Source organism: Chelon labrosus (assembly GCF_963514085.1).
Source record: "Chelon labrosus genome assembly, chromosome: 4".
Lineage (NCBI taxonomy): Eukaryota > Metazoa > Chordata > Actinopteri > Mugiliformes > Mugilidae > Chelon > Chelon labrosus.
Window position 1 is genome coordinate 24792763 of NC_140340.1, and position 12526 is coordinate 24805288.

The 12526-nt window shown below is 45.3% G+C and overlaps 1 protein-coding gene across 1 annotated transcript; it reads left to right on the top strand.

Moving 5' to 3' along the window:
* The first annotated feature begins 1906 nt into the window (after window positions 1-1906).
* snai1a (snail family zinc finger 1a) lies at window positions 1907-5422 on the top strand. Its single transcript, XM_084543035.1, has 3 exons — window positions 1907-2233; window positions 2738-3256; window positions 3951-5422. Exons 1-3 carry the CDS (start codon window positions 2158-2160, stop codon window positions 4133-4135), a joined length of 780 nt encoding a protein of 259 aa, XP_084399161.1. The 5' UTR covers window positions 1907-2157; the 3' UTR covers window positions 4136-5422.
* The last annotated feature ends 7104 nt before the right edge of the window (window positions 5423-12526 follow it).

Here is a 12526-nt window from a genome sequence, read left to right on the forward strand (position 1 = left end):
CTTCATCCCTGTGTATATTTGCAAACTGTAATCTGGCTTTTTTATGCTTCTTTTGGAGAAATGGCTTCTTCCTCGCTGAGTGGCCTTTCAGTCCATGTCGGTACAGGACTCGTTTCACTGTGGATAATGACACTCTCTTACCAGCTTCAGCTTGACAAGGTCTTTAGCTTTTGTTCTGGGGTTGATTCGCACATTTTGGACCAAAACACATTCATCTCTGGGACAAAGAACCCGTCTCCTACCTGAGCGGTATGATTGCTGGACATTCCCATGGTGTCTATACTTGCGTATAATTGTTTGAACAGATTAATGTGGCACCTTCAAGCATCTGGAAATTGTACCCAAGGATGAACCAGCTCCACAATTCTCTTCCTGATATCTTGGCTGATTGCTTTTGATTTTCCCATGATGTCAAACAAGGAAGCAGTGTGTTTGAGGTGTAGCCTTAAAATACATCCACAGTTGTGCCTCCAGTTAACTCAAATGTTGTCTGTTAACCTATCAGAAGCTTGCAAAGCCATGACATCATCATCAGGGCTTTCCTTCATTGTTTAAAGACATAATCTTTGTGTATGTAAACTTCTGACTTTGAAGAAAGTAATAAAAAATTCTCTAAGAAATTCTCTCTCTCATTATTGTGGCATTTAGCAAATAGAAATAATTCTAGTAATCCTAACTGACCTAAAACAGGAGAGGTTTAGTCTGATGTAACTTCAGACAGTGAGAAAAAAAGGTTTATGTGTCTTTTAACACAGTGTATGTAAATATCTGGTTTTAACTGTAGGTTAAGACACAAGCCAATCAAACAATGAAGGAAGCATCAGATCTACAAAGGAATCCTTCAGTTTCTAGCTGATTGTGGTTACCACTGTTTCTCCTGTGTTCCCTGTTGTGTGTCCATGTTAGAGAAGGTTCCACATATCTACAAAAGACCTTGAATACTGTGGACAGGGAAATTACCATTTGATGCACAAATATCCACCAGGCTAGAGCATCGGACAATTGGCAATGTTTTCTTTCCCTGATGCCCAGCACTGACAAAATATATAGAGTATTCCTGCAGGATTTAGGCCTATGGTGGCAGGATTTTAATAGAGATGAGCGGACTGTGGGAAAATAGAGCTGGTAAAGCTGCTGTTCGAAAATGAATTCTAGAGAAATCACATTTAAAACACAGTCTTTTCATTCATTGTTTTAATATGTCTTCATCCATTGTTGAGATCTTTGTTGACTGACTGTGAAATTATAAAGTCACCCAGTGTTTCTTGGAATTAATTGTCACATAATCATTGCACACTTCCCTCCAGGAGATGGCGCAGTAACTCTAGTGAAGACGTCTTAGTAAAGGACCTAAGACTGATGCACTGGCTTTGTTTATCCTACTGTACATTATAGATGAAGCTTTATTAAGTTAAGTTTGGCAGGTCTGGTGACACCGAGGCTGATCAACTATAAGGGGCAGCCTAGGAAAAGTAAATTTTATCTTTTTATTTGAAATGAATGAAATTTGAATATAGTGAAAATATCACGGACATCCGTGATGTTTGGTTTTAAGTCACCTTCCTTCCAAAATCTTTATATAAGGGGGACACTAGTGACTGAATGAGCTGCTTCTCATCGCACACGAATAACCATACATTCATATTTACAGTAGGAGCTGGAATATTCATAGAGTCTACGTCTGTATCTACAGCATGTAGGTAACGTTCATATGTGCGTTACAGACGACAACTTGTTTTTCATCACATTTCCAGGTTTCACATGGACTGCACGGTCGTTAAAAACGACTTCTCTTGTCACCTCCACTGGATTCCTAAACTCTGTGCGGCTTGTGTTTTTGTTGTTGTAAAGTGTGTGAGCATGAAGGCGTCTTCCTGAGCACTTGAGCAGTGATACGTGAGGTGGGGAGGGCCCTCGGGGCGAGCACACCCCTACCGCCTATGTCAGAGTACTTGAGAACAGAGGCCAGCATTTAGTCACTGCATGAAAGTTGAACATATCACTTCTTTGCTGAAGTCCACTCTAACTTGTGGACTAGAGGAGGATATTTGTGTTTCTGTTTACGGACCCGTGGATTTGCTTTTTCTTCCAGTAGAAACTGTGCGTCGTGACCACAGGATACTTTTACGCACAGTTATTTCTCTTTGAAAAAGGACAATGCCTCGATCTTTCTTGGTCAAAAAGTACTTCGCTAAACAAAAGCCAAACTACAGTGAACTGGAATGTCAGAATGGTGAGTTATGAAGTTGTTTATTACTTGTTTTCATTATGGAAGCATCCTTACATGGGCGTCGCAAACCAGCCTGTAAATCACTTGTTTATATAAGTGTAATCTCAGATTTCATGTCAGATGTAAGAACAGTTTCTAAGTGCTATGTGTTTGAGTCTGGTTCAGCTACTAACTAGGCTACTCCCCGTCCATGATCAAGTCGGGGCCCGTTATATGCACTTTCCCCCCTTTCTGCACCCAGACAGAGCTCCATTCATGTTACAAGCACTTGTGAATACGTGGGAGGAAACGGCCCATGGAACCTTCCCAGAGCTCTGACTTTGTGCTCAGCAAATTAGGAGATTGCAACAAAAATGAGCACAAAACATGTGCAGTTAGTGAAAGTATATAAATGTATTTCAAATTGTGAATTTGCAGATCATTGGTCTTTAATAAAATCAAATATATAACTTTTATGTACTTTCTGTTGTCTTATAAGTTTTAACCATCATCTCCTTTCCTTCTCAGACACTTTACTGGAGAGGTATCCTCTTGCTGAGCTCTCATCAGCAGACAGCACCTCCACTGCCACCTGCTTCACCACAGGACTGGTGTGGGACCTGAGTGTCCTTCCTGCCCTCTACCTGCCCACGTCCCAAACAGAGCCCTCAGCCACTCCAGGTCCCCTGGACCTCAGCTCCCCGTCCAGCCTCAGCAGCAGTGCCAGCAGCAGTGGAGAGGAGGATGAAGGGCGCACATCAGACCCCCCTAGCCCTGAACCTGTCCACACATATGCCCCTCGACAGCGGATGAAATGCACCGGTGTTATGGCTCATATCAGTCCTCCAGAAGAGGAGGAAGAGAGAGAGACCCCTGTCACAGCAGCCAGGCCAGCTTTCCTCTGCAAACACTGCCCCAAAGAGTACACTAGCCTGGGAGCTTTGAAGATGCACATCCGCTCACACACCCTGCCCTGTGTTTGCACCACCTGTGGAAAGGCCTTCTCCAGGCCATGGCTGCTGCGCGGCCACATCCGCACACACACAGGTAAGACCCATGTTGTAAGATAGTGGAAAGCACTGTACAGTCTCTCCCCTGGCTAATTTCCACCTTGTTCATCCTGTTCATTCAGTGTGAAGCAATTACATATTTGTTGCTGTAAACTGTACCTATAGATTTGCCTGGCAATCATTTTTAGTCAGCAGGTCACTCCCCCATATTTGTGTGAGGTAGCAGGATTTCCATGATAATCAATTTGTTGAGCTCAGCACTTGATCAGCTGACATTATCACATAGGGAAGCCCTCTGTACTCATTGATCTCTCATTGTGTTTAACGTCCCAGCAACAATGACTTGTCAGCTAATTATCTTATCACAGCTGCTGGGGAAGACGATGGAATAGGGACATACGAGTGACAAAAGGTTTAAAAAATGCCTGAAGGCTCAGCGCTATCACTGAGCACTTAGTACCTGCAGCAACTTGTTAGCGTGCTAATCTCATTTGGCTCTGATTGAATCATGCTAATTCAGTCAGGGTCTGACCCCACCAGTCTGTCATGTGATTCTTCATTATCTTCACAATGTGTGTGAGTGTGTGAGGTGTTAATGGAAAGCTCTTGTGAACTCAGGGCTGCCTGACAGTAGCACTGGCAGTAATCATATGCATATGGCTGCTGTAGTCAAATCTAAAAGGAGTTCTACTCAAGTCACACTACATTTGTCTCCTTCCTTTTCCATCAAGGTGAGCGCCCATTCTCCTGCCCTCACTGCAACAGGGCCTTCGCTGACCGCTCAAACCTGCGGGCTCATCTGCAGACCCACGCCGAGGTGAAGAAGTACCAGTGTGGCGTCTGCTCTCGCACCTTCAGCCGCATGTCTCTGCTGCAGAAACACAGCTCCTCAGGGTGCTGCTCCACTTCAGTGTGAGATACCACGAGAGAGACAGAGGGAACCCACTCAGAGCTCAGAGAGGTGGAGGGCTTGGGGCCATGGAGAAGAGGTCTACACAAGCCTGGCAGGCCTGTTAAGGACCTGTAAGGCCCCAAAGAGTATGAAATGGCCTTCTTTAAGAGACACGGAGGAAATCAAACCTCATTATGGATATGACTTTACAAGCCTCTTAGTTTCTCTGTTCTATTAAAAGCAGAGAAACAGCTTTTTCTTCCAAACTAGACTCAGGTCTTGAGGCTGGACCAAATCTGAACTGAACAATGCAAACACTCACTTGACATCAGCCCATTTGTTGCTGTTGTGCCCATTCCAAACACCAAATATGTAGTCAACTCATTGGGATAAGAGGTGCTCTTTCCTGCCTCTGTCCTGGTGCTGGTCAGCTCAGGATCATGGCCTAGACACAGCTGCTCAGAGGTAGGGGTGCGTGGGTGGAATAAATCTCTTAGCAGGCCTCAAAACACACACACACACACACACACACACACACACAGACAAAAGCTAATGCACACACAGCTGTCCCTGGTACTGTGGTGTAGATAGACGAGGTGCTAACAGGTGCTACAGCCATGACCTTCACTGGTTGATAGCAGGTGACTTCCACTGCCCTTGGTTTGCTTAAGAAAAAAGAGGAAGCGTGTCATCACAAAAGAATGGCAGCAGTTAGTGTTTTTCATCAGTGGGGATCATTTTAAGCCTCTATTTTGACTACAGCCATACCTTCTCTTTAATCTGATGAGCTTCAGAGATAGGAAAAGCCATTCTGTCTTCGGTTATTTTCCAAAGATGTTTCACTGTTCAGCTCTGCTGCAACGTGGATAACAATGCAAGCCATGCACTCAAAGTTACCACAGTGTTAATAATACCAGCCAAAGCCATAAATTTGTGCCTTGAAATTGTTTGTCTTTTTAAACCAAATGTGCCTTTTTTTTACCTCATTAAGTAGTTGTGGCTTTAAAATAACTGATTGCAGTATTAGTAGAAATTACATAAAAATTTGAAAAGGCTGGGACCAAAGTTGTTTTTTTACAGTTTTACACCATGGAAGCATGGTTGCCTGATATGTGATGATAACTCTGTAAATCGACAGTACAAAGATGAATTTTTAACTTTCCTAAACATTTTGTGGCTGTGTTTTTTAGTGCAATGTGCAGACGATGTGTTATTTCATTTTTTGTACCATGCTTGTGTGTTCACTTCTATTTCCTGTATGTCATAACGGATACCTTTTCATTCAATAAAGTTAATTTATGTTTATTAAAACTCTAAAGTTCTGTCGATTACTTTAGCAAAAGAAAAGCAACTGTGCAGTATCATCACTGCTTTGACATGAATGGTAGTAATTGTAGTTGTTGGTTCTGTTTGATCATTAACAGGGAAATTTCTGTTCAGCGTCTTGTAATGAGGCGTGGGGAGTGAACTGACATTTGTGTAATAACTGAATTGTAGATGTGCAGGTGAACACACTCTGATGGATGGGAACAACCGATTGCACCTGCTTCCAGTTTCCACCTGCCACCTACTTCTCACTGTCACTGTGCAAACATTGCTTGATACGCAAATGTGAGCGTGTTTTTGTGTGTACTGTTAAAAAGAGAACTTCCACTTCTGTTTACTAGCAACCTCAAGATGTAACATGATTTCATACATGGTCACCTACAACTCCTCAAATGATTTGAGGTGGAATTGTAGTTAGTTAGCTATCTGCGATTGTACATATTTATTGTATATACTTTTGGGTAAACCATTCCACTCTTCCACTACCTAGACGATGAGTCAGAGTCTGCCCAGACAGGAGTTTAGGGTTCCCATAGTTTTTCTCCTCTCAGTCAGTAAGTTACGCGACTAGTCAGTCCAACAGTCAGTTAGTCGGTGTGCGTGGGCTGAGGCCCAGCTGAGCCAGCACAGGGTGAGGTAAGCTCTTCCACGGCACAGTTCCTTATTTCCCTTTGAGTCAGGGAAATATGCTCGCAGTTACCAGAATGGTTTCTTTAGCATGTAGCAGTGACTCACACCACACTCAGTACAAGTAAGATTGCTTTCACAGATTCTCAAACATGTGCACATAAACACCAACCAGGTCCAGTGTGTACTAATGTGCGAGTTCTTGATTGTGGTTCCTTTTGGCCACATGTTTTTTCCTATGATGCTCTTGGATGAAAGGGTTATATATAAAAAGCTCAGCTGGTGGAGGTTGGCTTAGGACTACTTTGATGATCTCTACTGGTATGCCCTGAGGTGAGGGTGTTAGCTTTGATTGCAGGGACAATCGAAACAAGTCCCCAGTTTAAAATTTTCTCTCAAGTTTGCTTGTTGATGTCAGAGGATTTTCATCTATTGTCGGCTGAGACGAAGATTAAGTGTGGTCTCTCCAGAATATATGAGAGCCCTGGCATGTTTATGCTACAGATATAGATTTTCAATGTGGCTTTTTCTGCACGTCTTGTTTCCTTTACCTTCCTTACCAGGCCAGTGTTTCTCCAGAAGCTGCACAGCCTAGTTTGGCTGGTAAAAGATCATACATTTCAAACCTTTGCTGCATTACAAGTTGCTGAACTTCTTTCTGCCTTTTTATAGAGAATTGAAAACACAACATGCACCGTTTCTTGTTCCTTGGGGAGAGTGGAGGGCCTGGATCTGAAATCTGAGAGCGTTTTCCTGCTGTGTGCTTTACAGTGCCAGAGCACTCACTGTAATTTACCAAAAGTGGCTGCTATTTATGCCATAAAGCATGTGTTTAACATTCCTGAACCCCACTGTGTTTGTGTATTCCTCGCTCGCTCTCTCCCACTCACTCTCTGGCTGCCTGTATTTCTATTTATGTGTGTGTGTGTGTGTGTGTGTGTGTAGTAAGTGGAAATGGTCCCTACAGAGCAGCAGCCCTTTCCCTCTTCGCAGGAGGATCATCTCTCCCCCTCTGAGACAAGGCCGACAGGAAGTGGGAGTTTACATTGGCCTACTTTACCCAAAAAAAGCAGCCCTGGGTCGAGGAGCTGCAGAGCTCAAGTGGTGTTTCTACTGCTGCACTTTGGCGCTGCCAGCGCCATGTCCCATCCCCCCATCAGCTGTCCCACCCATGGCCGCTGTTGCAGCCAAGTTTTTTGGGGTGGAGTTGGGTGGCTGGGAACTAAAGAGTGGCCTTCACTGCAGCAGCAGTTAGGCATCATGGTTTAGGAGACAGGAAGTAGCTGTCAGCATCTCATAAACAGGACTCATCCTGCACTCATGACACACAAGACCTGGAGAGCGCTCTCCCAGGAAAAACCTTCAGACACCCACTTTAACTCCAGACTGCAGCCGAGTCTGATGCTTGCTGCCGCTCAGGATGAACCATAACATTGACACCGAATATGCATATACTTGTGACTATCACCTGAGAGTCTGCGCTCATTTTACTGGCACGTTACAGTCACTTGACAGTAAGCTGATTAGCACCGGTAGACAAGTCCAAATAAAGCGTGTCACTTGGGAACCGTGTTGTGTATAATACCAGCGTCAACAGTGGTATCTGTGCAAAAAGGCGGCTGTCAGGGGGGATGGAAATAAAGCCATCCACATGCTTTGTACAAAAGGACAGAAAAAATGATAAGTTTTAATAGGTGTATTCCCTAAACACCTCCAACCTCACATATTACTACCTTGGCTTCCTCCCCCAAGATTAGCACCTTTCCCAAGAGCATTTCATTGCTCTCTTAAATTTGGTATTAATAACTTTCCTTGGCTATGTCTGGTGGGAGTTTTTCTCCCTGGAAGATCATCAGGACTTTTGTTGTCTTACTCTGAACACAGTAAAGTTTGGAGTACTGATGTAAATGTCATAAACGTAGAGCTAATTCCTCTCTGCTGAGCTGCAAACAGGCCAGAGACAAAACCATTGCATCTGGTAAATAAGAAGGCCAGCAGCGGTAACACCACAAGTATGCTTAATGATGGATTTGATCAGGCTGTGGAGTTGCCCCAAGGCTGGATTGGAGAAGTGGTTGGGGTGGGTTGGGGGATGGGGGTAGGGGTGCATATTAAAGTGTAATGAATCACACACTCAGTCACAGGGTCGCCGGCTATGAATGTGCTCTCTGTTGGTTTTCCTGGAGCCTGGAGTTTACTAACTGATGACGCAGGCTGGACTTGATCAGAGACATGTGTTGCTCTGGACTCGATGCCAGTGAGAAGCAGAGAGAGGAAGAGGGGAGAAGGGGGAGAGGTAGAAGGATAGATGGCGCCTGAGCTCTCTGCTTTTCCTCTGTGTGTCCTTCTGGGCATTGCCTCACACTGGGGCTGATGGGATCGGAAAGGAGATGGAGGGAGAAAATAAGCCTGACTTCTACCCTGGGACAGGAAACAAGACATTCACAGAGATAATGAAATCTAATATGAGCATTTAAAACAGGACAAGTGTACAGACATGCTCTGAGAGACAGTTCTTATAGTAGGTGCAAACTTTAGCACATTGCTCACAACACATATGTTTAGCAGGTGTAATGTAGTTTAACATGCAGGAAAGCTGACTTGGCTAATTAACACCAAACATGGAGAATGTCTTCTGTGATTTCAATATGATGTCGGTGGACATAAATGAAGCAAACATTTTTTAAAACCACTATTGTCAACCTTACTACAAGATCCCAAAAGTCAAAAGGTTTCACTCTTAAAACATGTGAGTGCCTATATGAACTGCATTGGTAATCCGAGGCATTTACTGTAAGCCTAAGCAAAAGTAGTAAAACAAAAGTCACCAGTTCACATTAAGTCAGACCTGAGATCCATCTCCACCTGCCAGTGGAGGAAATATCACCTGTTTGCCACACTAGAATGCACCTGAGCACATTTTCCCAGACAAAGTGCAAGTCGTCGTTGAGCTGTCGCCCGAGGCTTGACAGAGTATTATGAAAGAGGCAGTGAAGATTTGTGCCCACCTGTCAGAACATGTCATTGTGTAACCGTGTATAAACAGCAAAAGAGGGTGCACTGGGAAACTGTTTGTCTTACCATTTGTTCCTTACTTTTCATGGTTTTTGATTTGTTGAAACTTAGAGAGCTGTGTTTGTGTGTGAAAGAGAACAAAACTTATTCGGGCATGCCGGATCATGCCATGGCTAATGTGTTGCACGCAGGAATATCACTGACAGGAAGCGGATTGCCAACTGAGTCAGGATAGTTTCTGTAACTTGTCATTTCCCATGAACAGCCTCAGAGGTTCACAGTCTTAAAGCCACACCAGTGTGAGAGTGACAGGCCCGTTTGGAGGAGTCTGGTTTGTCACTATTGAAGGCTGAGGTGTCGAAGGCGTCCCATTTGTTCCAATGGAGATCAAAGAAAGCTAAAGCTCGAGGCGGTGTGCACCGGGAACAGATGCAAAGTATCAGAACACTCCTTGAGGTAGTAAACACGAACAATATGCCTCATGTTCACACACACAGAGAAGCTGTCAGATTGTCATGAATCAGTCCTCAATCCTACATCTCCAACATCCCCACATACAAACACAGACATAGGTGAACACAGACACACACATACTGAGAGGCTGTCTTCTGTGTGGGAGGCCCACGCAGCAGCTGGTTATGATGGAAAACACCCGACACTCCCACCGACACCCCACAGGCAGTCCTGTCATTGTGACATACCAGGGGCTGCTGATTCCCCAAAGGCTGTGAGCCTCCAGAGCTTGGACGAGAGCGATCTATTCATCAGCAGTCCAGCTTTCAAACAACTCCACCAACCAAACAGAGAAGCAGTTGATTCTGCACAGTTGGTTCCCAAACAATAGATACACACAGGCCAGTAAGCAAGCACTCGCACAATCCCAAATCCATGCACGCACAGAGACACATGCACACAGCCCTCCACATGTTGAAGCCATTATCCTGTTGCTTGTTAAGTCATTACTCTATAGCTTGTTATTTTCTCAAGCAAGAGAAAGCAATCTATCCACAAAGGAGTGCTGAGAGATTTGCCACCCGACTGAGCCCTGGGATATGGGAAGTTACCCTGAAATTTGAGGAATGTGGTGAGGTCTGAAACCTAAGGAATATAGAAAAAGATCATCTACTGGAACAGCGAAGCTTCTTTCCCGGAGCCTCTGGGTCGTAGCTGCAGCCAAGACCGTATGAGATGTCCACAGGGAGGGAGTATTATAGACATTACTGATGACAGAGCAGAAAAGTTTCGCTCCACCAATGGGATACGAAGGAACTGACATAGTCTGAGAGCTTTGACATATTCACGGTGGATCTAAGACATCTGGTTTCCATTTCCCTTCTTTCCCAAGACAGTGAATGCTGGCAGCGGGGCCTTTCAGTGAAATCGTCTATTCCACTTCCTGTGCTATCAGTTTAGCATAAGTGTGTGTGCCACAAAGAGCAATGAAAGCGATGCTCAGCGCATAGGCAGTTATTAAAGTGAACTGCACTGCTTTCCTCTGGGCTTTATTTTTAGCTCCCCACCCCCAGGCCCCGACGCCACCCTCAGGGTTTATTAGCAGGAACACCCCATGAGCAGAACATTTTCACAGCATCCTCTCCACTCTGCTCCACTTTAGTAAAAACCTGCGAGCCAGCACACTCTCACCACGCTGCTAATGAGTGACACATGCCCCCTAGCTCGGCCGCTGACACTTCCAGATCAAAGCCCTGGAAGAGGAGTTTTAAACCCGGACCCCCCCGCGCCCCCATCCACCTCCTCTTTGACACCCACGCGATAAGTCTGAGTGCAGCCAAATGGTGACGCACCTGTCCTTTCTACATTTAACACAAGACGTAGTGTGGCTGCCTTCCACAGGACCAATGTCAGAGCGACTCAATGTGTATTCCAGCTGCGGATGATAAGCTCAGATAACACTGTTCGGACGTGCTTCAGGTCAGTGTGAGAGACAGTCAAAACTATCCAGTGGACAGATTAAGGGAGGAAATGGAATTATGGAAACCTGATTGCATGAGTCTGGATCAACAACGACTCTCTCGCCCCATGAATCTTTTCATTAATTCAACCGCCTTGCCCATCTCATCCCAAAATATTGTCCGAGCCCTTTCCATATACAGCTGAAGGGCGTCGAGAACAGAGCGGGTAGACAAGCAAAGGAGGAGAGAGGAGGGGGGCTAGCCAGGGCAAAGGCAGGAAATCCCAATGCAGCATGAACTATTTTCCTCCATAGTTCCACCAGAACAGCTCTTTGTACCAGTCCCCCGCCCCCACCATCGGGCCTCTGTCTCTGACAACCATCCACTGCTGTTCTACGAGGCAACCGCACCACCACCACTGTGAAAAAAAACAATCCAAACCTCTGTCACACACACACTCATATGCTGTTCACTCATGGGCCGTTACTCAGCAGTACTAGGGGTTGAGGATCAAAAGCTTGGGGTTCCCCTCCATCTCAGTCCAAAGTCCCACTGTGGTTAGACCGTAGACAGAGAGGCACCTTACTTTACACAGAGCCCCCAAATGCCAAAAACAGTCAAGTATACAAAAGTAGAAAGACAAAACTGCACTGCTTTCTTTCTTGCAACACAAATTCAACACAGACAAAAAAAAAAAAAAAGTTCTGTGGCAAATTGAGCCCTTTTTCTTTCTTGTTTTTTTCTCTCTTGGCAATAACTGAATCTCCTCACAGTATCACTTGATCATAGAGGATGCACATGCTCTTCATGTGACTCCAATGAAGAGACGGCTCTGCGGAGGCTTAACGCAACAAACCTCGATTCTGTCCCGGACTCTCATTTCACAGTGACACACATTCCACTTCATTAAGACCGAACCGTCGGAGGAATGGTAGAAATTCAGGTCAGTGACACCAGTGGAGAAGCAGGACAGCAAACAGAAATATAGAGACAATACCAGCTGAATATGTGTTTCCACGTTGCAAAATCAAATCCAGACGAAGTGCTGATTTGTTGCAGAGCAGGAACCAGGCCTGTGATTGACTTGGATTTATTTTATGCACCAGTGAGACCCCATGCAAAGACTGAGAGGCCTCCAAAAAAGCTCACAGCCAGGCTCGTTTTTTCTTTTTTCTTTCCCTGAGACAAACTCAAGCCTGTAGAAAAGACAAGTGTGAGTGTATAGCGGGAGTAGGCAAGGCACCTTGCAACAGCTGGTCTGAATTATCCGTGGGGTCGGGTATAGGGGAGGTGGAGGGGAGGCGTGGAGACTCCTGGCGCCAGGATCGGGCCAGCAGGTCAGGGAGGATGACGATTACCAAAATACTAGCAGGCAGCCATAGCCTTGTGAAAAGGGGGTGTTCCTGGCTCACACCGCGCACAGCCACAGGATGGGCAGGCGAGTGGAAGGCCGCAGAGGGAGGGTGCCTATGTGTGTGTGAGAGAGAGAGGGACGCTCCTACTTCCACTTCCTGTGAGATAGTCCCTTCCTGTC